Genomic DNA, 25,764 nt, shown 5'->3' on the forward strand with positions numbered 1-25,764 from the left:
CCAAGTAATAAGGCTGTTTATTTGGAAATACAGAAATTGACAAGACAAATTCAAAGCAGCATAAGTTAAATCTGGTTCTGGACAAAGTAAGCATGGACAACGTTTCTTGGGTTTCTAAACCAATTACATTAGTGGTATGACAATGAACTGTGTCTATACTTATCCCTGAAAGCCTCTGTCAGCTGGGGGGGACTGCAGGTAGGATAAGCGAAACGTGTCCCGGCCCGCTGTTTTCTCTTGTAAGAATCTACACTCTTTCACCTGGGCAGGTGAGATTTCAGGTGCTCTTTCAGCTGGGCAAGTGAGATTTCAGGTGCTCTTTCAGCTGGGCAGGTGAGATTTCAGGTGCTCTTTCACCTGGGCAGGTGAGATTTCAGGTGCTCTTTCACCTGGGCAAGTGAGATTTCAGGTGCTCTTTCACCTGGGCAGGTGAGATTTCAGGTGCTCTTTCACCTGGGCAGGTGAGATTTCAGGTGCTCTTTCACCTGGGCAGGTGAGATTTCAGGTGCTCTTTCACCTGGGCAGGTGAGATTTCAGGTGCTCTTTCAGCTGTGGGATGGTCGACATCTCCTTATCACACTGGTGACACCGCAGCGGTAGCTTCAGTAACTCACCAGCACCATCCTTCACCGATATATGTCCGTCTTTTTGCAGCATTTCTATGACAGCTGTTTCAGAAAATCGTTTGCAAATCATATACATACTTTGGCTGGCAAAAATCGTGTTGTTATAAGTATTACAGTAATCTGTACTCAAATGTATTCTCCATTAAATTCCAGTTTATATAATTACTACTAGCCATATCAGCACAGACAAATGGAAATACTGAAGTGATTCATTACCTTATTATACATTTGTCTGTCAGTAAATACCGGATGGAATCACACCCTACCTTGTGATTCAATGAAGTAGTCTGTTGTGAAGGAATTCCAGTGCTTCTTATTTTTCAGGCATGGGGAGTCAAAATCTTGACTAATGACATGAAGGTGAACATGACTGAGGAGAGGAAAACACGTCAAACACGTCAAACACGGGCTGTACGCTGAAATCCGGACTTCAGTTAGATTTGATCGGGGTGGGAAATCTTATCCGCAGAGGGTCAGTGTGCATGCAGGTTTTCGGGGTAACCTGTAGGTCAGCTCTTCAGACCCAGGTGTGAGGACTCTTCAGCCAATCAGTCCTCTAATTAGTAATCTAATTAGGGAGTTGCAGCAGAAACCTGCACACACAGCGGCCCTTTCTGGATAAAACTGCCCCCCCTGTATTAGATAAACCCAGAGTTGCCTGAAATACGCGTTGATAACTTTTCTTAAGCATGCAATGTTTTCAGATAAATCAGAACGAAATACAGCAATGAAGAGAGAGATAGTCTCTGAAAGCTGCCCCCCCCACCCTTGTGGCCCAGTTAACCCCACCTGTCACCGTCTCCAATCCCCCTCACCTCATACTGGGAATGGCATGGTATCCCATGCGGAAATGCAGCTTGCCAGCATCGGCGCATTGCTGCACTAGCCTCTCCGCCACTCGGTGCATGTGCTGCAGTAGCGTGCAGTGCTCTGCCCGCACGGCCTTCAGGCTGGTAATGGACTCCCACGGTAAAACCAGCCAATGGTACCGGGCCTTGGGGTACTTGTCCTTGATGACGACCACCTTCTCATCTTTGTACACCTAGAGTGGCAATGAAAGGTATGAATTTCATAATTTAACAAACGGGAAACCACCATGCAATGCTGGACGTATATAAATGCTTATACCTGCATTTTGGGATCTTGCATTGAAGTCTTCAGTCCTTGACTCCAATGACCTTTGGCCTCCTGATAAATAAAAAAAACATGAATCACTAAATATCCATTAGAAAAAGCAAACTTAACATCTCAAATGGTTCTGCCAAATCTTAGCCCAAAACCCAGTTGGGTTGGCGGTTAAATAAGCATCATTTCATTTCAGGGCAGGCCGCACGATACGGCTGCTCTAGGGACACTGCAGGTACCTGTTGGTTTCTGGTGACTTGCAATGAAAGATATAACCTATGGCAGCGTTTCCCAACCCAGCCCTCGGGGACCCCCAGAAAGTCCATATTTTTGCTCCCTCCCAGCTCCTTACCAGCAGCTGGGAGGGAGCAAAAACCTGAACTGTCTGGAGGTCCCTGACCTGCACACCTGCACAGTACCTAAAATGTTTATTATTATTATTATTATTATTATTATTATTATTATTATTATTATTGGTGTGGAAAAAGTAAAAATCCACTGTAAACAAATCATGGCCATTAGGTGCTACAGCTTCGGTTTAGGAAAGTCACCAAATTTTCCCTGCTCTCGCATACCGTCTTCGCAGTGTCGCCAGGCTGCTTTTTCAGGGGACTTCCAGTGGCGGCTCCTCCGCTTCTGCCCTTATCAGTTGCCTTCACTTCATTTTCAGGTCTAGACATCTTGTGGCTCAGGGTTTCCGCAGCCACGTCCTCCTCGGCAGGCCTTTTGGAGCCTCGCCGTCTCTCGGGGGTGCAGCTGGAGCTGGCCGTGCCCTCCGAGAACTCCACTGCGTAGGCGTACAGCTGATTGACGATGTGAAGCAGCTGTCCCGGCTTCAGCTTCGTTTCCTTGCCCTTGCCCACAACCACAGAGTCCACGCTGGTGGGGTTCACGCCCAGCTGTGCATAACCAGGACGGGGAGAAGGACGCCTACTGACTCTGAGGCTCATGCACAAGTTACAAATTATTTGTAATGTATTAGTAAATTTGTCAATGCCTTATATTAACTGTGGCTTCATAATGCCTTTATGATACTTTTGTAAAACATTCAGTGCACCTTCATAAAGCATTAATAGATCATAAACAACATGTAAGTATACCGTAACATCCCAACATACCTTAAGTTTTAAAATACATTAATAACAAAAATATGATTATTCGAGTATAATATTTTCAATTTATGTATATTAAAGCTATTAAGGTATACTTACATGCTGCTTATCAATGTTCTATGAATGCAAAACAAATGCATTATGAAGGCGCAATCAATGTAAAGCGTCACCATAAATTTACAACCATCTGTCCATCTTACAACCTCGTATTCCGAGCAGCGTCACAGGTAGAAGGCAAAACAGGAGACTGTTATTGACACTGTACAACGGTGCAGACTGGCCATCGGGAATTCTGGGAAATTTCCCAGTGGCCCGATCTAATGTGGGCCTATCCACATAAGAAAAGTACCGGGGGAGGAGGGAGGAGCGTTTGACAACAAATTTCAGTTCTGTTTTTTTTTGCCAGTCCGCCCTGCTGTTGAACGTCTGTCACCCCACCCCACACCCTATGAGTGTTTACCATGCATCCATCCATTAACCTCCCCCAGCCCAAGTCAACGGACTTTCCCTTATACCACAGAATTTCACTGTGCACCATCAATGGACATATTCTATACTAAGGCAGAGTTATGCTCTGGATGGTCTGCAAGCCTGTCAAAGAATGCCATGCTTAGTTTAAGCGCATGTACTGCAGAAGGAAACTAGAGTACCTGCAGGAAACACACACAATAAAAGCAGTGCATGTGGGATTTGACCTCCCAAGAATTATTAAGCTGCCAAATTATCCACACTAGTGGCAAAAATTGTGGAAACACCTAGCATTTTCGACATTAACATCTAAAATTGACTGCACATTGACAGTGATGTTTATAAATAAAGAATGTTACAAATATCATACACTGGACAATAAGTAACTGAAGTAACTGGAATAAAGTTCTGTGATCTCTAAAAATTGGATGTGTTTCCACGATTTTGGCCACTAGTGTATATCACTGGCACTCATTACAAACTCTTATAAATGGTGTAAAGAATCCCACCTGACCTTTTGTCAGTATTCATACCTGTTTCACATTTATGTAGCCCTTGTTGTAATCTGCTTTCAGCTCAACTGTTGGGACCCAAGTGAAGAGATTACTTTTGTTACTGCAAAGAAGGTTAAACAAATCACATGCAAACAGGCATCCATGTGTAATGCAATAATCTGCATGTCGGTACAGCAATCGTTTACATAATAATAATATTCTGGGATAAACTTAAGTGAAATTCACAGTTACGGAATATCATGCACTTTACCTTGTTCCCTAGAACATTTTTTGTCCGCTATTTTAGTTTCCGGACCTCGTCCTAAAACCACTGCTTGGAGATGGGGTAATCCAATTGGTTTGTGACTTCCATCTTTCCTAATGAGCCAACAAACTGGCATTTTCGTCTAGGAAAAAAAAAATACAGTTTGTGATAAGGGGCATCATGTGTAATAAAATACATCTTATGTCATTGTTCTTCTAGATCACACTAATCTCGAGGGAAGAAACCAGACGCAGACGCTTAATTCAAAAATAGTTTTGCTAGATGCGGGCAGAACTACCCCTCAGACTATGCTTTACAGTTTATAACAGTTTACACGTAACAAATTGTAACAAATTATGACAAATTAAGACGTTCAGTAAACATAAGCTCCCTGGTGTCTAACATCGTTGGAAATATATATTTAGTAAATCCCAATACACCAGACAAATTGATATATTTATATGCAAAATATAATCATAAGCATTTGCACGGCTAAACAATAAATGAAATCGGTTTACGACTCACTTTAGCAATTAAAAGAAAGCTACAGCGAGTTAGAGTGGACATACAGTACGAACCGTGCAACTGAAAAACGATACTTCTCAACGTGCTTTTCCACCTAAGGCTAAATAATAACAGATTACGTTACAAAATACAGTAGATATATATTAACAACTAGCGTACATTATACAGTATGAAGCATTATGTTTTAAAACAAAACTGTTACGCTATGGGTTATAATCTTAGTTGAGTAACAAGCTGTGGATGAGCGTGACCCTGACGTCATTATCGAGCGACGGTCTGAAAGCTCGTTACGTCACCACTTTGTGTTGGGTGGATAGAAAATCTGGATTCGACGAAAAGGATTGAAAGGAAGATTCTGGAAGCCGGGTTCGACGAAGAGGCGGCAAGTTATCGCGGGTATCACATTCTTCTTTGTCAGGTAAATTGCAGATCTCTCACTCTTGGGTTTCTTGTTTTCTTTAAAAATGTTAAACTTATACTGAACGTTGACTTAAGTAGCTGTCAGGAAGAACCTACCTCGTTACGCAGAATTGCTGCTGTTTATCGAGCTAGCTATATATTGAAGTCATTATATTTATGTCATCTTTATAAAAAAATATAAAAAGTAGCGTTAGAAATACCCGGATAAGGCAAACAAATGTTTTACATTTGCTGTAAAGTAAAATATTGCATATTGACTGAATATTTTAAACCAGGAAGCAATTTAACTGTGGTTAAAAGGCCTTGTTATATACATTTTTAGTGAATACTACAGGCTGATTTTTCGCTACTAGACTGGTCAATTTCCTTTTTTCACCTGTGGTTATATTTGTGGATTCTTAAGTCTGGTTCCTCTGTTACTCTCGGTAAACAGTCTCAGTCCACAGTCTGCCTTGTTTTCGGTGGATCATTTTATTATTTAGAGGAAGACCGCCCACGTTAACCTAATTTGTTAGTTATTCCTTTCCTAACAAACTTTTTCTCGAGTAAGTTTTCCCGGTTTCGTTTCGCTCTAAACAAACGTGTTCACTTCCCGGATTAGTACACCCTAACCGGATAGGTGATTTCGGCCTCTCTGCTTTGTTTTGGTTTTTCAGAGTGAACGCTGTGATCACTAAAATAATGCGTGTTAACATTGAATTGTTTCGAAACATTTGTGTGATATTTCCTTTTATATTCGCCAGGATGGATGAAAGAATCCAATTCAAGAATCCTTGAATTCCTTGAATGTTTAGGTGTTACTTTGTCCGCTATTCCGGATGTAGAGTTAATTGGGAGGGGTGAAAGGTAAAACGGTGATTATGGATCCGAAGGTTACCAGTGTAGCTCACAGGAGGGGTCAGGCTGTCTTGTCCTTCAACATGTAAATAACATGTGAGGCACGATATTATAGTCGAGGTTATGGACTGTGGTTGACAGAATTGCTCTCTGCTCATCCAGCTGTGGTTGCGGAGGGGACAATGGTGAAGGAAACAGGGTTTTATGATAGGCTTGGGGTGAAGCCCAGTGCGAGCGCAGAAGAGCTGAAGAAGGCCTACAGAAAACTGGCACTGAAGTACCATCCAGACAAAAATCCAGCAGAAGGGGAGAAGGTGAGTAGATGCTACAGGAAAACTGTGATCAGTGGAAGGAAGGGTGACCAATCACATTTGGTTGCTCTTTGTTCTGGATTCTGATTGGAGGAACATACATATGATTCCTTTATTGTAGTTACCAAGCTGGAGTCCACAGGTGAATCTCAGTATGCATACTTGACCGTACTTGTGTTCTCATGTACCGGTTTTACATCATCCATTGCTGAAGCCCAGTTCCAATACTAAGAACATAAGGAGAGAGGACTGTAAAAATCCCCCTATGTTGGTCTTGCGGCTCTCAAATATCAAGGATATATTGGTTGTATTCTCGCTGAACGAGACCAATCCCATGATGCATTGCGCCTCAAAATTGTTCTTGGAAGGCATGTTAGCAAGGCCAGTCTTGCCAAGACCACAAGTACGGTCAGTGCTTTCTTGGTATTGAGAGTTGCCCCACGTCACAACTCCAGAGCGGTTTGTCCCCAGCCACTGAGAATATAATAATCACTGTTGCTGTGTGTGCACTGTCTTTGTTACTTATTTGTGTGGTTTATTGCTTGACGCTAAATGATGGTCACAGTTGTACTAGTAATTTGAACTGTTACTTATGTTCCTTCTGTAACATTTAAAATGCGGATAGATCAATCGCGCGTTTACTCAAAATAACCGTTATTGTCCTTGCAGACTTTGCACATCGGTCACAGCTTCACTGTTGTATAGGGCAGCATCTTTTAGTCATTGTTAGAAGTGCACTGTGAAATGTCATGTGATTTTTTTAAAAAAAATATTTTTTTAGAAAACCTGAAATCAAATGTACTGTCTGCAGTTCAAACAGATCTCTCAAGCTTATGAGGTGCTGTCAGATAAACAGAAGAGAGAAGTGTATGACCGTGGGGGGGAGAAAGCCATCAAAGAGGGCGGCACGGGAGGATGTGGGGCTTTTGGCTCCCCAATGGACATTTTTGACATGTTCTTTGGCGGAGGTGGAAGAGTGCACCGGGAGAGAGGTGAGTAGTGCGTCACGGAACATTCAGGAACTGTCACTCTTACGCAATGTACTAATAAAGCATCCCAGTAAAGATTTAGATTTATCTTGGGTGAATGGCAAAATTGTTGCCAAAAATTGATACAGTTTAATATATATATATGTGTGTGTGTGTTGGAGGGGAGAACATTGTCCAAAATATGGACAATACTGGACTTTCCTTCACACCCACTCCACTATATGCTGAGCAGCTACAGGAGTTCGTTCGGCCACAGGCTAAAACTTCCACGCTGCACAACTGAGAAACGCAGGAAATCATTCCTGCCGGTCACAATAAAACGTTTAACTCGCATATCTGATCACTCAAACCACAAAACACAATCACCTTAAATAACCATGTATACGTTTGCTGTAATAACCCAGGGTTAGGCTTTTATTTATACCACTGTTAATATTATTGCTGCTACAGGTTTTATTTTTATTGGTTATTTTATTACTTTTATTATTTTTATTTGAATTACTTTATCGTTTTATAGTTCTATCGATATATATATATATATATATATATATATACATATATGCCATTCAGTCAGATAGTTACTTCAGTATTAGTTCAAATACTTATGGCTTTAGGTGGAAATTAGCGGGAGAACAATTTTAAACTGGATTTGAGAAAGCATTTCTTTACAAGTTAAAACCTTGGGTTCCTTTAAATCAGAGTTAGCACAGAGTTTTTTAAATCTTATCTATCAGTTAAGGTCTCCCCCGGCGCGCTTGATGGGCCGAATGGCCTTCTGCTGTTTTGTTTTGTAAATTTCTTATGTTCTTTAAAAGCTGCACTTGTGCTGCTGAGTGTGTGAATCCTGAGGTTTGCCATCGCGGGCTGTTTGTGATTAGCTTGGCGTTCTGGCGCTTTTCGTGTGTTGCTGACTCTATACTAACCTTTAGGGAAGAACATCGTCAATCAGCTGACGGTGTCTCTTGAGGACCTTTACAACGGAGCCACCAAGAAGCTGATCCTGCAGAGGAGCGTCATCTGTGACCGGTGTGAAGGTGGGGGCCCTGGGGCCGACGGGCGCGGCAGAAGGTCTCAATGCCTTCCTGCTTTAGGGTTTGAAAATGGGTACAATCTTTATACCTTCTAAAAATTAGCTACTCGATACATTATATCTAGGTTAGTTATCATCTTGCCTTGCCACTCACCCATAATATTAAAAATAAATGTTTGGCAAATATTTTAGAATTTAGAATTTGGTGATCAGTGGCCATTGACACAGCACAGCACACAGTGCACGACAATGAAATGCATCCTCTGCATTTAACCCATATGTGACACCGTGACATAGCAGGGGGCAGCTAATTCAGTGCCCGGGATTATTATTCAGGATATGTGTGTCGTTTTCTGGCAAATGAATATGAGAAGTAAAGAATGTGGTGGTGCTGCCCCTGTGGTCAGGGCGTGGGGGCCGGAAAGGCGCTCTGGAGACGTGTCCGTCCTGCTGCGGCTCGGGGCTGCAGGTGCGGCTCCACCAGCTCGGGCTGGGCATCGTGCAGCAGATCTCCACCATCTGCTCCAGCTGCCAGGGCCAGGGCCAGCGCATCAGCCACAAGGACAAGTGCAAGGCCTGCGGGGCCCGGAAGATCCTGCGGCAGAAGAAGATCCTGGAGGTGCACGTCGACAAAGGTTAGACGGCCGACGCGTCTTCGCTGCGAGCCATTACCCAGAATGCAGTGTGAGTTAGCGTGAGGTTAAAGCTGCAGACCAAGCTACCTTAAAGTCATACACTTTGTGTGTGTGTGTGTGTGTGTGTGTGTGTGTGTGTGTGTGTGTGTGTGTGTGTGGAGATGCAGGGGGCCTTGTGTTGCTTGCGTTTCTGTAAGGAAGGTTTGATTAACGTGTTGACAATGGACGCCCTGTGACCCTGTTGACGTCGCTGGTAGAGCAGCTGCCTGTGATTGGATATGCCAGCACCCACAAATGCCGGTTTCGAATGCCCAGGTAATGCTGAACTGTCGGGTTTCCTCCGTCACATAAGCAGGAAAGACGCCATATTCTCCATGTGACGAGTTTGTTTGCCCATCAACACTAAATCGTTTTCACCAAATCAGAGGCAGACGAAACTGTTGCTCATGTTGGCTGGCGTTTGTCTGTGAATCACCGTATCACAGTTGATAGCAGGAAAAGGAGCTTGTGTACAAACACAATGTCTGGCAAAAAAAACAGGTTGTAGGTTTTTTTTTTTTTTTTTTTTTTTTCATTTATTTTATTTTTTTTTGTGATCCTGTCGTCCGTGAGTTTTCTGTTTTCTGAAAGAGGTTTCGTCTTTCTGTCGGCTATAGTTGAGTATTTACTCTTGAATGAGGAATAAGACATTAAAACAGATGGTCACAAGCATTTATGCACACTTAAAAACACGGCAGTTTATTTGTGTATTTTAGGCTTGGATTCCTTTTTGTAATTCAGTGTTTCTGTGTTTTTTTGAAGTCTTTAGACTTTGCTACTTCTGTGCACAAGGTTTCCCTTACAATTCAGTTTTCTTTTCATATTTTCATAATTGTATATGAGGTTGTATACTGGCAGTACTGTCCACACATTCAACCTCCGATTGAACACTTTTGAGGGCGTGACTGATATTAATTAGTGATGTCTGTTCTAGTTGGCAAATAGGAAATGTTTTGTCAGGGAAACTGCTTGGAGGTGGCCCTTGGGCTTTAGGTGCACTTCACACAGTCGGCAGGTGGTGGAAACTAACAGAGCGCAGACTCGATCACTCCTGTTGTACAATCATACAGCATGGAGGGGAACACAGTCTGCTACAGTACGGGGGAGTGGGAACTCTCAGGACCAGCCAGATAAATCCGCAGGGCCTGAGCCAATCACCCATTCCTAACATGGGGGGGTCAGCACATAAAATAAGATTAGGGTTAGGATTAGAATTAGTGAAATGTATCGCCAAAAAGCAGCTTCTGTAGTTCAGGATCAATATACAGTCACGTTACTAACATTTTCAGAATAGAACCTAGTATGGATCTGGTGATGCGTTAATGCGAATTGACACTTAATCCTTTCAACTTGCTGCATCTGGGATAGAGGACTGGGATAGAGGAAATCGCTCTGTGAACTTCGTGACGATCTGTGTGTTTCCTCCGGATTCTCTGCTGGTGTGGGGCGTGTGTTTCGCGGCAGTCGGTAACAGTGAGTATTTCGGGCCCTTGCATGATTCTGCCTTCGCACTCGGGGTATAGGAATGAAGGACGGCCAGAAGATTGTCTTTCACGGGGAGGGGGATCAGGAGCCAGGCTTGGAACCAGGCGACATCATTATTGTGCTCGATCAGAAGGCGCATCCCGTCTACACAAGGTAAAGAGAGGCAGCGTTTTCCGATTGATCTGTATATCTATGTACAGTATACAACAAAACCGAGTACACTCCTGGCCAGCTTCACAAAGACTGTGAATGATTTTAAATTGTATCATCTTTTGATTAGTGTAAGATATTTCATTTCATGCATACTTAAAAACAAGCATCGTATCAGTCATCAAAAATAAAGGCGGACATACAACATATTTTATTTAAAAAAAGAGAGACTCCAATGTCACTGATTAAGGGTGTCCTGATTGTGTTGTGGTTGGTTTTTAAAAATACACCTTTATTGTTTAATTGGTCGAGTATTTCTGTTTGTCAAATTGATTGATTTCATTCTTGTTGAGGTTTAGCTACAAGTAAAATGTAATAAACCTGTGCATTTTTCTTAGTGATATCGGGCTGGGGTGTACTCACTTTGGTTGTATACTCTATGTCTTATGATAGCAGCTTACATTAATGGTTGATCTGTATGTTTTTGACAGAGAGGGAGAGAATCTGGTGATGGCTATGGAACTTCAGCTGGTAGAGGCGCTGTGTGGCTTTAAGAAGCCGGTTTGTACTTTGGATAATAGAACACTTCTTCTAACCTCCCATCCTGGTAAGCCTGCCTTCTCTCTGATGTGACTTGAGTCACATTATTACCAGAGTAACTTGTGATTTTGTATTTTGGAATATGGAATTAACGTCACTTGTTTACCTTTTAAGTTCAGTTTGACCTGTTACAATGTATATCCAGGACACACAGGGCCGTGTTCGTTTTGTGGAAATGAATGCTCTGTAACATGATTTGTAACATTAAACCAGAATTCCAATGACTGAAATAAATGAAAGTTCCCACTCTGTCATACAAAATAAACGAGCGGCGGACAATTTTGATCGACTGATATTTTAAAGCAAAGTAATTTGCATTTGTTTAAATGAAGGTAATCCAATTACTTTTGCCGCCTTGTTTATTGCTGTTAATTGTGCCCACAGGAGAACTGATCAGACCAGGTGACAGGAAGTGCGTCCTTAACGAGGGAATGCCGCTGTACCGACGGCCGTTTGAGAAGGGCCGCCTCGTCGTCCTCTTCTCGGTACGTGCGTCTCAGCCCGAGGGGGTGGAATGAGGTGTATTGGGGTTCCTGCTGCATTCGTGGCAGCCGAACCGCAGTGAGGACAGGGAGCCAAGTGACGGAAGATTGTGCTGAAAACTGAGCCATAGAGAGACTCCCTGTGCTCGTATCTTGTTGTTTTTGTTGTTAATAAATGTTGTAAATAATGCTTACAGCTAAACAGACACTGGAAAAGAAAAATCTGATCAGTAATGTCCAATCAAAAATCTAATGAATGCAGGGAGGCTACAGAGGCTAGCATAGAATTTTTTTTATGTGAATTCAGATAAGCATTCATAGGAGATTTCTTATGCTGAAATACTTTGTTTGGTTTAAGCGCATCGCAGTCCGTGAAATTTATACATCACGACCGTGAGATAGCAGCTAAGACAAATAAAAAACCACAAGGCTCGTGGGTAAAAGGTGAGACTCGTTTAACAGCCATGTGCGCCCGGTGTTCCAGGTTGTCTTTCCACCCGAAAACTTCCTGCCGGCCAACAAGCTCAAGGAACTGGAATGTAATCTCCGCGGCAAGGAGGAACCAGATGACGGCAAGAACATGGAGGATGACCTTTACATCTGCGCTAACCTGGAGGACTGTGAACCGCCGAGGACGCGGCATCGCTTCCGTGACCTTGACGAGGACCTCCATTATGGTGGAGGCGTCCAGTGTCAGACATCATAGAGGCCTTTTTTTCAGACGGCTAGATTCCTTTCGTAAAGACAGTATTACTAAACCCTTATATGATACTGACGAATTCAAGCAACTTTTGAAGGAGAGTCAGCCTAGCCTGTCGTGCTGGTATGTAGAGAATGACGGTATCATCGGCTTCTAAAGCCGATTGATTTTCAGCACTGAGATGTTAATCTTGTTTGCCAAACCAAGGAAACATCTGGTGTAGCTTTGTTGTATCCAGCAGGGAAGCTTCGATTGACTTGGATGCCGCTTGTCAAACTCAACAATGGCGGGCTTTTTATTTTTAAACTGACCAAACTGGCAACTATTCTAAAACACTTAAGTAGATTTAAATCCCTTTTGTTTCTTCAGTCCGATTATAGTCGATTATGTGAGAGGCAGTCAAGTTGCAAATGTACTTCATTTGCTAAAGGGTCATTCCCGTGATTTTTTTATTTTTTTTTGAAGGGGGGGGGGAACAAAGTTGGTTTTCCTCTGTAGAGCTTTTGACATCACCTTACCTTTAAATTATTAAAATTGTCATTGCTCAGACTGAATATTTAACCACTCCCCAAAATTCTCAATACCAGATGTTTTAAGATAATATAAAACCTGAAACTAAATCTTTAAACTTTATTGTACGTAACCCACAATAAACACTTTGTGTGGTGATGCATATACTTTATTTTTTTCTTATCTTTATAACTCTTGCCCTGAGTTTTATGACTTATTACAGAAATAAATGGTAATATAATAAAACTGATTAAGGGCCATGGAGCCAAAATCGACTGTTTAGACGATTAGGTTGTATAGTTTGCAAAGTAATTTAAAAAATTTGAGGAAATGGATATACTGCCGTAGTGAGTTCATGAGAATGGCCCTAAAGCGACGAAATGTCATTTAAAACCATTGAAAAGGTGGTGAAGTTGTAAACACTTGTGCCATGTACTGGGAAAGGTTACCAGCTGTGGTCTTGGTCTTCAGACTGGGCCGATCAGTGGCCTGTAGTACGAGGAGGGGTTACTGGCTTATCGGGGTAACTTGTCGGATTTAAGGTGCCACAGTTTAAATGGACTTCATATTCGTTCACTTTTCCCAGACTACCTTAAATCCGACAAGTTACCCCGATAAGCCTGTAACCCCACTTCGCAATACAGGCCACAGGAAGTGAGCATTAAATGAATGCAATGTTTTTAACTCCAACTGTGCGAAGCCATACTTTTATATTTAGTGAAGTCTGGCTTGGTCTTTTTTTTGTCGTCACCGGTCTAGAGACTTCTAGTAAGTCTGTGATATGAAGCAGACCTTGCAGTTCCAGTACGTTGTGTGTCAATGACAGATCTGTGTACTCTTGTACCGTTCACTCATTTTAATATTGGAATATTCTGGCTGTGCGATATTAGCACATTAGTAAGCACTGTGGGTCACATGGTGTGACGTCTGGCCGAGCCGCAGCGGGACCTACTCTTTTCCCTTGCTATTTCTACATTAAGCACAATGATTCGCTTTGGATTTGAGGTGTCTTGTAACACCAAATGCCTTTGGGGAAAAAAATAAATAAATCAGTCCCTCAAGAGTATATAACACATGTGACTAGCATGATTTTGTAACCAAAAATAAGGAATTTTCTCTTTTACCCTCGTAATAGTCTTACTTGGAATGCAGTCACTGTGAATTTAAGTAGTTCTGCTGCTGCCACACTGTGAACAAATCAGCATCCTGAAGGTTGGCTTTCAGTAATATTTCACATCGCTCACTAGTTGTGGTTTTTTGGGTTTTTTTTTTTTAAGTGCATTTGCAATTCAAAGGATTGTAAATCGGAATTCAGTGAACTGCACAGTCAAACGCTGATTCATACCCTCTGGGTTGCACAGGAGAAGGCACCCAGCATTTCATCGTTTCCTGTACAGTGTTGCATTTCCTGTTTGCTGGCTATTTGTTTAGCAGACAATTTGGTGGCCTGATATGTCAATCATTTTCAGTCAAGTGTTTCTGCTTAAGAAATACCAGATTAGAGGGTCGACACAACAAATCGCGATTAAAAAGGAAACGATTTAATCAAATCGATAAATGGAAATACATGTTTGAGAACAAAAAACCTTCTTCTGTGAGAAACAGAAAACCAACTGTAAGAAATTCAGTCCAATAAGAAACAAGTATGACTAACCCTGTACATTTTCCTTTTAAAAAACCCATGATGCTACAATTTAACTTGTCTTATCCCCCCCACTACAAATTTCGCCCTGTCCAAAAAAAATATATATGGAAAAAAAAAGACTCAAAATTAGCAGAAAGTTACGGCTTCCAGAGCTTGAGAAGTCCATCCTCACTGTAGGTGCCGATCAGATTCTGATGTGGGTGGTGGGCGATGCCGATCACATCCTTCTCGTGAATCTACGGGCGTGCAAACAACATTCACAACAGGACGTGCACTGTTGTCACGCAGCACGTTACCAAGCGTGTACGGTTACAAACAGCCTCAACCGGCACCACCGGCGTGGTACGGCAACAACCGGGGTATGCACAGTCCCCAACCCAGTGGTGGACACAAAAATCAAACAAACATGATACACACCAAAACGTGTATATCAATCTGTCGTATCAGAGCCAGCCACTTTGGTTTGTTTTGCTACTGGTGTTAAATCTCTACTAGCAAACATCTTCGAAAAACACATTACTACTAATAGGGAATAATATTTCACTTAGCTGATGATGTGAGATAGTCATTAACCAGCTGAAACATTAAGCAATCAATGCAATAAAGTGATGAGCTCAAAATGGAAATCGATTTTAAAAAGGCTTATTGCTAATCAGGACCCATTAAGGTAAAAACCAAAGGCTTACTTACGGTCAGGGTTCTCTCCAGTTTTCCAGTGACTGTACTGAAGCAGTAGAGCACAAAATCCTCTCCCACGCAGTAGATCCACTCCCCCCGGGGTGAGAGTGTGCAGCAGACAAAGTCTCCGCCCTCCCTCTTACCGGAGCTGAAGCTCCTTACGATCTGGAACGGTGAATCAGGATGCCACCAAGTCACCACTGCAGCACTGCACCGCCACTGCGTTCCGGTTTTTACGGCAGCAGGATCAAGGCAGCCTTATCTGCACACTGCGGTGCCCAAAAAACGTTTGCGATCCACCTCAGTGGATTCCGTTCCATTGGTGCTCACCTGCCCCTGCATGTTCATGATGACCACAGTGTTGGACCGGTTGCACACCACGAAGTGCTCAGGGTTCTTGGGCAGGAGGATCACGTTGTTGACCGTGATGTCAACGCCAGCCGCAGTTCCCAAGGACTTGAAGGTGTTGCTGCATTCCGTGGTCTTCATGTTCCAGATCTGGGGGGGGCAGAACAAGCCTTTAAGTCACACTATTCATGCTTCATCTCAACTGGACTTCCATTACAGCAGAGACGTCCTTTCAGCACGGAATCGGGACGAGGGTGACACCTTCACTGTGCCGTCAGAGGAAGCGCTGACGACGTAATGTCCGTCCTGCGTGAACGCGGCCTCGTTCACGAACGAAGAATGGCCGCGGAACTCCTTCAGAGTCTTTCCCGACTTCAGCCCGTGGATCCTGGACGTTCCGACAGAAGGACGTTACCACCCAAATCAACGTTACGCTTAAGAACATGTAAAGTACTCAGATCTCTGCAAGACTAGCAGATCCATAACTTTCGCATCAAAAGCATTTCAGGCATACCTACAGATAATATCTTTGTACTGTGGGAGGTTAAGATAAGTAGTTTGTGATCGTGTGTGTGGCCAGTAAAAGTATGTGCTTTGTGATTAACTGGCATTCTATCCATTACTCTACCCCCTGGCTAGTGCCTGATGTTCCTTGGAATAGGCTCCAGGCACCCCCTGATGGTTAGCTCAGTGAACAGCAGTTGACAAATGAAAAGATAAAAGCACTATGGGCAATATACGACACAAAATATACCGTCCCAAAAGCATTTTCCTGAAAACTAAGGCACTCAACCATGACGTAAACGTCAAGCGCACCCTCTCGATTTCGAGGTTCAGGCTCACATTCCACATCACGGGTGCCTGTGAAGGGTCTGAGATCCGCAAAGATCACACCTGATGGTTTGGTCGAAGGAGGCACTGAGGATCTGACCGCTGTCCTTGCAGAAGTTGATGCAGGTGACGCCCTTGCTGTGTGCGCGCTCGAACCTGCGCAGGCACTGGCCGCTCTGGATCTTCCACACCTGTCAGAGAGCACTGAGCGTAAGACGCCTTCATCGGGTCCCAGGGACCCATGTAACGGAGAGCATGTCAACAAAGTAGGTCAACACAAAACCATACAAGCATACGATCAATTACAGTCTTCCAACAGCAAAATAAAACTTCAGACTGGAGTCAGACTCAAGGGAACTGCTAACAAAAAAAATTATTAAAATTAAAAAAATGTATGCAGTCAGGGTGAGCTAACTAATCTGCTCCTCACGCAGGAACAAGATTTGGCCGATAAACAGAGTGTTAAACTCGCTTATCAGGAAGCAGTTTATCGTTAAAGACCACACCCACCTACAACCGTTTGTTTACTCTCTTGCCATCCAGCAGACAGTGCAGAGCTGTGCAGGCCCATCACTCAAGAATGACCGGCAGAATGACCGAATATCGGCCTTGTATTGTCCGGATCACACGGCCACGTCAAACTGGCCCCGTTTACACTCGGGATTATGATGCGTCTCGGGTGATCAGACCACAAGTCAACAGTGCAAAATGCAAGTGTGAAAGACCATCTGATCAGCCAAACCACTCGCCAAGCTTGGTCTGGGACGCATATGACCACATCTCACTTAGCGTAAACGTAAAGCGTCTCCAATAGGATAATACGCTCGAAAAAACGAGAAGAAGCATTGCAGGTTAACGTGGAAGTGAAGCCAGACGCTTGTCTTTGTTTTCTTAGCTAGCGCCGCTTCTCTGGTGAGCGACGCTGACTTAAAAAGATGTCTGAAGGCCATTTGACCTTCTAGTGAAAGTAACCAACAGTAATGAAATCTGAACATTAATGAAATCTGAAGTGGTCAGCTGGACATGCCAGAGAGACATGAGACAGGTATAAACGTGACACGTCTCAGCTGTCCACTTTTAAAAGAAAAAAAAATAAATCACATTTAAAAGTGTAAACCAGCCATTGTGCCGCTCGCGTTTGCAGTTTCATGTTCTCGCACCTGCTGTTACTGTTGACTGAACGGCATATTACCTCAAGGTCTCGTCTCCTTGCATTTTACTCCTCATTCAGTCTTTTAGCCTTGTAAAATTCTCAATGCATACGTATGTCTTTGTATGTCTCATCCTTCTGCATTGTCATTGGGGGAGCTCACCAAATTCCACTGTATACCCTACGATGATAGTATTCCATCCCATTTCATCCCACTCCATTGCACAAGACGCCCCGCGGAATGATGAGACAGACCTTTATCTTGCCATCCTGAGCCCCCGTGGCCAACATCTCCGTGTCGCGGCTGAACGCCATGCACAGCACTGCGTCATCCATCATCATGAAGTTGTCTTGCGCCTGGTACTTCAGATCCTGCCACACACATGAGGGAGCTCTTTTCACGGGGCCACTAACTACAGTGAGCATTAGAGAAAGAATTCTGACAAGACGCCAGAAAGCACCACCTAGTGCATATATCCGCAAAACGGTATCCGGCTGGCAGAGTCCCAAACAAGGTAGGCTTTCAATGGAGGGCGCTGACATACCTTTCGGATTTTGCCGGTGGTAAAGTTCCAGACCTCGATGAAGCCATCCACAGAGCCGGTGACTAGGTACTGACCGTCGGGGGAGAATCTTGCGCATTCCACATGCGACTTCTGTCCAAACTGTCCGAAGAGCAAGATCGAACTCAAACTACATCACGTGATCAGACATCACGCGACGGGCCAATCACGCGATTCACAAACCACGCACAGAGAAACGAATCGTGGGACTGATTGGTTGGGGACTGAGCAGGGGGGAGGCACACCTTTATGTGACGGCTGAGCTGGGTAGGGAAGCGCTCCTCCTCCACATCCTTCACAGCAGCCTTGCCCCTGAATAAGTCGATGGTCGTCCCCGGGGGGAGGAGGCCCTGGTGTTGCTGCCACTTCAGCGACTGTCATTGTAAAAATGATTCTACATTAGCTAATAGCAGTACATTCTGCCATCCTGTAGGGGGCAGCAGATACCTCACTGAAATTAGACATGTCAACACTTTAGCTGCAATTAGGGCAAGATTCTACAGAATACAGAACCAAAGTGATTTTATGTCTACTGTATTACCAGAGAAAAACAAACATTAACGCCAATCCCTTCAACTTTATTCTTAAAACTGTAAAAATTCATTTTAGCTTAAACTTTGGGGATTTTTTTTTTTTAATTCAACATGAAAATTCACAACACAAAAGTTATTTAAAAAAAATCCACTATAAAAACCAAGTTTTTAAATGAAAGGAAGACAAATTATACTTAGTTTGAAGTTACTTTACAGTTATAATTATTAATCATTTCAGGGATTAAACAAAAGAGCGTAATTAACCTAGAATGAAGAAATAAGAAGCTGCTCACCTGGCCAAGCAGCGCCATGAGACGGGAAGGCGGGACCACGCTGACCTCACCCGCCAAGGCCTGGGCAATGGCGGCCCGCCGCTTCTCTTTGCTGCTCCCATCTGGGTACGCCTGTGGGATTGCAAAGGGAGCGTGAGACCACGGCAGGGCCAAAGGGCCGCGGGGCTAACGAGATCACAAAACCCATGTTGTTCAGGACTCCATACACCAAATGATATACAGACGCTCCTCTACTTACGAATGAGAGACATTCTGAACAGCCGTTCGTAACTTTGAAATGTTCTTAAGTTGTTGCTCAACATCATTTTAAGGGTATACGCAAGTACAAAGAACTAGGATGCTGGGAGTACGCACGCTATGCTGCTGCGCGGCGGGAGTAGCGGGCAGAAGTCGTACTGGGCGAAATTGGCATGCAGAAAAAAAAATTATGTTGCAGACAGGAAACGGGAGCCCAAGGAACACAATTTGGACTTACGGTCCTCTTCGTTCATATGTCTGAAAGTTCACAAGTTGAAAGTTTGTACGTACAGCTTCTGCATTCAGCAAAACTCCCCCTCTATGTTTTATTATCTACTGTAATCCAGGTACCGATGACAAACCATCCCGCCCCAGCTCTCATCACAATACTAAATGGTATAGTTATGGTAGACAGACTGTGTGGGACACCAGCATTCAACTGCATAGTCAGCTTAGGGGCTCCTAATTTGGTTAATCAAATAAAGCAGCAATCCTAGATCAGCACACGCATGACATTACCGCACGCAAAGGTCAACACATGCACGACATTTCCGGACGCACACGTCAACACAAGCATGACTTTTACACACGCATGGATCAGCATCTGCAGGACACCCACCTCCCGTGGGTCGAAGTAGGACCGGGCCAGCAGGTTCTCAAGGTGGATGTAGCGCTCCGGCTGGGTCTGTTTCAGCATGATCATGGGGTCCGTCTGCCGTAGGAGGGAACGTGCAGCCCCCAGCTCACGCAGCTCAATCAACTCAAGTACCACCTGCAGGGGGCGATTGGACAGGCTTGACAGAGCAGGAGGGGGTACTACAGCAGGGACACCCCACAGGGATTCCCCAAGGGCACTGGGCACCCTCAATGCTCAGGGAAAAAAACACTCCTGTCCTGAGCAGGCAGCAAACTCAACACCACAAGAGGAAAAACATTCATTGTTAACACCCACAATGGACACGTGTGTGTGTGTGTGTATATGTATGTGTATATATATGTTAAGGGTCTTGAATTTTTAATTTAGTGGTCAATGGTAATTGTTGACATATCACAGCACACAACAACGAAATGCATCCTCTGCATTTAACCCATACGTGGCTTTCGTGACATAGCAGGGGGCAGCTAATTCAGCGCCCGGGGAGCAGCACCTTGCTCAGGGTACCTCATTGGTGCCTTGCTGGTCGGAGATTTGAACCTGCAATCTTTCAATTACAAGTGCACTTCTCTAACCATTGAACCACCACTGCCCTGTCTTGCTCAAGGGCTCATGGATATGTGACTATTCTGCCGAAGCCAGGCTCGAAACAGCAACCTTTTGATAACAGTACTTAAATATTTTTACATATACATTTCTTTAATTTAGCAGACACTTTTGTCCAAAGCGACAGAATAAGAATGTGCAGTATGCACAGAATGTACAGTATGAATTTCAATATAAGTTTAATTGAGTTCCAATCACTGAACGTTTGACACCAGAAATGCCTAGGGGTCACCTGCTCATAGAGGTCGATGAGGGTCTTGTCAGGAAGTTTCAGGGACTGGATGGCCTGCAGGACCGTGTCCCAATGGCCGCTGTTGATGTCAGCTACGAAGCTCTCAATGCTGTCCACCGTGTTCAGGGAGATGGTGGTCTCCTCTTGCAGCGTGGCCAGTGTACGCTGCAGATTGTTCTCCTTCAGGTATTGCATGATCAACCGGATCACGCTGCAACATCAATCATGTACGTTAAAATGCGTCTCGACAGCCACAAAGTGGTGCGGGGCTTTGGGTGCATACATCCCCGATCATCATAAACAGTTCAATAAGCCATTACAAAAAACACATACTAAACAGATGCAGTTTTTAAGGTTAAAGCCGGAAGCCTACATTTCAGTCTGAGCAAGATAGTCCCCGTTAAGCTTAACGGTAACAGGGGTGGTGGATCAAGTCAGAGCTGCTACAGTCTCTCCTACCACTAAAAGGTAACACGTTTTTACAATGTTGGGATCGTAACGCGACCGCGTAAAGGACATTTGAGGAAACGACTCAATCACATGCAAAGGTTTGTTTAACCTTGCCTTTTTAATGAGCCTTTTTTCGAATACGATCGTAACTAGTTTAGCTTACTTCACCTGTTTGTAAACATCGACCTAGCTGTTTGTAAATTCCCTGCAAATTATCATTCCAATAAAACAACCTCAATAACACAGAAAAGCTTAAATGAATCTCGTTCAGTGCAGATATGTTGCATAACCGTTGAAATTTGTAATTAGTAACATTCTGGGTAACCGGCTGGTGAATATAGTCAGGATGCCTAACAGGCCTCAGTTGTACTAACCAGCTAAACGTAATGCAGAGAGGCAAGTGTGCTGAAGACACCATTTAAATGCTCGTACTCGAAAAATAAATAAAAAGAGCCCGTTTAGCTTACTCTGCTGATTCCACTTCCAGAGACATGATCAATTCCTAAAAAAACAGGGCGACCCGGCGAAGCAAAACTGTTATTTCCACGTTTACAAGCTGGCAAACCGATGATCCTCCCGACAAACCAGTGTCACGTGACCCTAACTCCGGCCCCAGAAATTTGCGTCATTCTGTCATCATTTCCGTAGATATTGCGTGTGCGGCTGAACGTGCGTATGCATGGTCGCCATGTTGGGGAGGTCAAGAGTCACAAGCCATGGACCGTAGAAGATTTGGAACATGAAATATCGCTTCAGACTATCCTGAAAATGACTTGACACCGTCGTGATGATGACTACCTAACGAAAACATACCGTTACTGAATAATAAAGGCAGGTGTACGGGTACACGTCATATTTACTTAACAAGCACCTCATTCTTTGTATAATTTACATATTAGAAAATTATCAGCTGGAATGCGTTTATGCTCATGAGAGGCATTCTAGGCCCAATTATCTAGATATAGTAATCCGAAACTGCTGCTAGCTTGATGCACTGGCTTTACCATTCTGCTAGATGTCAGAAGTAATTTTGAGAAGACCTTGTTTTTGTCAAAAGTTCTCCAAAGATTCCGATTAACGAAAGCTTGGCCCTTAGCTATCAGACGGAAGGATTTTGAACCTAATGATACCACAGCTCTCTATAGCTCTCATTTCAAGGCATATGATTTTCACATAACTGGGCAAATTGTGCCTCTGAAGGAATGTGTGGTCTCCTGTTTATGCATCCTTTCCAGACCTTCTGAACAAAGTTAGTGTATTTTCAAAGCAAAAGATTGTAGTGTTCTTTGCAGTTAACAGTGTTTATGATAGATAGATAGATAGATAGATAGATGGATGGATGGATAGATAGATAGATAGATAGATAGATAGATAGATAGATAGATAGATAGATAGATGGATGGATGGATGGATGGATGGATGGATGGATGGATAGATAGATAGATAGATAGATAGATAGATAGATAGATAGATAGATAGATAGATAGATAGATAGATAGATATCAACAATGTTGATAGATAGACAGACAGACAGTGTTAGTAACCACAGGTTTGTCATGGGCAGGTGAGTTTGTTGTATCATTCCTTAATGCAGCAGGGCTGAATGAGTGTTGCTTGAAGCTACTCTTGATCTTCCCAAATGTTTTTTGAAGGGTGAGAGGCATTGTCTACAACCGTCAGCAGTTTCACTAGGGGTTCTGTCCCTGGCCACCTCCTCCAGAGTGACAAGCTTGGAGCCAACAACAGACTCGGCCTTCCTAATGACAGTCAAAACATTAAAATGAGAATATGAGGAAGCAGTGGGACTGATGATGCCAATTTCGCTGACGGCATCAGTAGTAGAGTGGATGCCAAAGATAAACGTGGAAGCTTCTAAGGGCTGATTTATATGACGTGTATGCATCATGGCCGCATCATGGCCGCATCATGACCGCATCATGACCGCATCATGGCCGCATCATGACCGCATCATGATCGCATCATGGCCGCATCATGGCCGCATCATGACCGCATCATGGCCGCATCATGGCCGCATCATGACCGCATCATGGCCGCATCATGACCGCATCATGGCCGCATCATGACCGCATCATGGCCGCATCATGGCCGCATCATGACCGCATCATGACCGCATCATGGCCGCATCATGACCGCATCATGGCCGCATCATGACCGCATCATGGCCGCATCATGGCCGCATCATGACCGCATCATGACCGCATCATGGCCGCATCATGGCCGCTGTGTGTTTTCTGCGTTCATTCAGGTCACTCAATCATTTATTATGAGTTGATGAAAATGAATGGCATACAGTAAATTAGTTAGGACTGAAGCAGTGTCAAACAGTCCCTCTCTACTTTGTGTACAAATTCTTTGTAAAAGAATAAAATCTTTAAATGTTATTTGTAATATTGACAAAGCATGTCTATCGTATCTTTGAAATGTCGCCATTAAATCACGTCCACTGTGATATATATTTTCAAGTCTGTAGTATATATAGTTAATCATATCAATAGATATGCATTTCTTAACATAATGCCAAATACTGTACATGACCTGCAGCGATCAAATGGACACCTGAAATGACTCCGAAAGGGGTGAGAGAAGCATTTGCCAGTTAAAATTAATAAATAATGCATAATGACTGATGGCTGTTTACACTTTGCGAGTTCTTGTCAACTAAGTTCAAAAGTAATGTGTTACGAACAACGGGCAAGAAAAAGTGGAAAAGAAAGGTGGATACTGACTGGGGTGACTGAGTAAAGACTCAGCCCTCCCATCCATTCATCTCTAACTACACCACTGGTATGAGTTACAACAGCGGATAAATGACAATAAGTAATGGGAATATGGATACTTCAACAGTCATGATTGTTGTCGTTGCATAGTTTGTCCACCAGAGAGCGCCGCACTATTACAGTAGTTTATAATGGATCTGGCGTATTTATGTATGTATGTATATATTCAGTGCCTAAAGAAAGTCATCATACCCTGTAAAAATCTGTACCTTTGGTCACATTACACCCTGGAAAATAAAATAAATTTGGCCCATTTTTTAGCTGTATGTACACATTATAGCGCTTATTGTCAATGTGAAAATAACGTTTTAAAACATTTTGTACTGTTATTAAAAATCAATTAGTGAATTGTCCGCTTTGGTAAAGCGATCAGCCCTTAGCGTGTACCATCCTAACTGGTTCAGATGCGTCCCTCTGCCAGACAGCTGAGGATGTCACCTTCCAAAATCACAACGATCCCAAGCCTACCGCCAAAAACAATGCAGTGGCTAAAGGACAGGAGGGTGAATGTCCTTGAGTGGCCAAGTCAGAGCCCTGACTTAAATCCAAAAGAAAATCTGTGGATGGATTTAAAGACAGCAGTCCATTGGTGTTCACCGCGGAATTTGACTCTATGTTTATTCCTCAATCTAGGTGTGCAAAGCTAGTAAATACATAAGTAATGAGATTGACGGCTGTAATTACAGCAAGGGTTGGTTTGATTTCAGGCTGTATGTATGACAAAGTAACTATTTCAAAAGGGAGTGATGACTTTCTATAGGCACTGTACATATATACATACGTGTGTGTGCGTGCGTATAAGATATGTAACAAAATATACTAAAGTGGGTCCAATGTGTATTATATAATAATTACAGGTCGATCTATTTACATGATACATTCAAAGTGAAATCGGGCAATCAGCCAGGTATTGGGCAAAAAGGGGGTTGTGTCACGTACTCGCGATCCCACCCACTAATTAACTTCTCCCGAGCCTCAGGCAATACAAACAGGACAAGCAGAACTTTTATTAACACACAAAACAACATCGTTTAATATACGGGGGAAGCAGAACGTTAACCGCCGCAACGGAGGGGGAGGACATGCCCTACAGGCACACCCCTCCCACTGGGTACACCCCTCACATATTTAACACCCCCAAATTACCATGGGAGTGATCGCGCTACACAGCAAGTGAATACAAAGAGCACATCACGGCAATCTGACATACACATGCAAATATACCACAACTCCCAAACCTTGCAGATTAGTATCAAACCACGCACTCAGTTACAGACGGGCGACATTAGCTACTGCAGCCTCACACGCCCCCTTTACGGAAGCTTCCCCCGCCTCTTTCCCCCACACAAAATAAATGAGTAAAATGTAGTACTGGTTGGCAGGCCCCTCCGACCAGTGCATAAAAACACAGAACTGGATCCGCCCCTAAGCCAACCTCAATCCATGTGACCGCATGTCCAGCTGCTGGCAAACCGGCGAAAGTTAGTACCCCGCCAGCTTAAGTCCCTCGATATCAATAAATCAACACGACACTTGTACAGGGAATATTTACAGCATGGGCAGTTTTCTTTATGATTTGATTTATTTCAGTTATTAAATGTACTTTCCCACGACAAGCGGTCGCAGACAAGCGGTCAATGGGGAAAGAGTAGAGGAAGAATGACTGTTGTGTTTGTTGCTGTGATAGTTATGGTGAGCTGCTATATAAGGAGGGTCGGAGGTACCAGAATCTTTAATTTTTGATACTGTCTAAACATTATACCGCGGTATCCTGTATACTCGAAAGTGACATTATGTCTATGGTTCCCCCAGAAACATTCTCTTTTCGGACCCCTGTCCGGGCGTCCTGGTGGTTTTTCAAAAATGGGTTTACAGCACAGGAAATGTCTGGGTTTAGCGCTAAAACCCATATGTCCAAGGCTGCAGATTACAGTGGAGGAAA

At 43.5% G+C, this 25,764-nt stretch overlaps 3 protein-coding genes across 9 annotated transcripts; 1 reads left to right on the forward strand and 2 right to left on the reverse strand.

Annotated features, from left to right (window-relative positions):
* aptx (aprataxin) lies at positions 1–4,870 on the reverse strand. Of its 7 annotated transcripts, none has more exons than XR_007385434.1 (9): positions 4,616–4,869; positions 4,097–4,232; positions 3,865–3,911; positions 2,327–2,650; positions 1,755–1,814; positions 1,442–1,668; positions 893–996; positions 422–668; positions 1–261 (listed from the first exon to the last, which is right to left on the reverse strand). XR_007385434.1 is itself a non-coding variant. In XM_048995708.1 (9 exons), the coding sequence occupies exons 1-8, from the start codon at positions 4,655–4,657 to the stop codon at positions 514–516; spliced, it is 1,095 nt and encodes a 364-aa protein (XP_048851665.1). In that variant the 5' UTR covers positions 4,658–4,870; the 3' UTR covers positions 1–397; positions 494–513. The 7 variants fall into 7 exon arrangements, 3 of the variants coding, with proteins under 3 accessions (XP_048851665.1, XP_048851667.1, XP_048851666.1); XR_007385433.1 differs by having other exon boundaries at positions 1–293; XR_007385432.1 differs by having other exon boundaries at positions 1–325.
* Positions 4,871–4,894: 24 nt separating this feature from the next.
* Positions 4,895–13,876, forward strand: dnaja1 (DnaJ heat shock protein family (Hsp40) member A1). Its single transcript, XM_048995707.1, has 9 exons — positions 4,895–5,033; positions 6,035–6,186; positions 6,995–7,175; positions 8,102–8,206; positions 8,610–8,837; positions 10,400–10,514; positions 11,003–11,118; positions 11,496–11,596; positions 12,078–13,876. The coding sequence occupies exons 2-9, from the start codon at positions 6,055–6,057 to the stop codon at positions 12,297–12,299; spliced, it is 1,200 nt and encodes a 399-aa protein (XP_048851664.1). The 5' UTR covers positions 4,895–5,033; positions 6,035–6,054; the 3' UTR covers positions 12,300–13,876.
* A 446-nt stretch (positions 13,877–14,322) lies between these two features.
* On the reverse strand, positions 14,323–21,651 carry LOC125720377 (WD40 repeat-containing protein SMU1). Its single transcript, XM_048995706.1, has 12 exons — positions 21,492–21,651; positions 20,575–20,785; positions 19,701–19,853; positions 18,845–18,955; positions 18,264–18,392; positions 18,001–18,120; positions 17,711–17,827; positions 16,369–16,496; positions 15,736–15,862; positions 15,457–15,624; positions 15,139–15,291; positions 14,323–14,684 (listed from the first exon to the last, which is right to left on the reverse strand). The coding sequence occupies exons 1-12, from the start codon at positions 21,515–21,517 to the stop codon at positions 14,586–14,588; spliced, it is 1,542 nt and encodes a 513-aa protein (XP_048851663.1). The 5' UTR covers positions 21,518–21,651; the 3' UTR covers positions 14,323–14,585.
* Between the last annotated feature and the right edge of the window lie 4,113 nt (positions 21,652–25,764).

This window comes from Brienomyrus brachyistius, chromosome 25, assembly GCF_023856365.1.
Source record: "Brienomyrus brachyistius isolate T26 chromosome 25, BBRACH_0.4, whole genome shotgun sequence".
NCBI lineage: Eukaryota > Metazoa > Chordata > Actinopteri > Osteoglossiformes > Mormyridae > Brienomyrus > Brienomyrus brachyistius.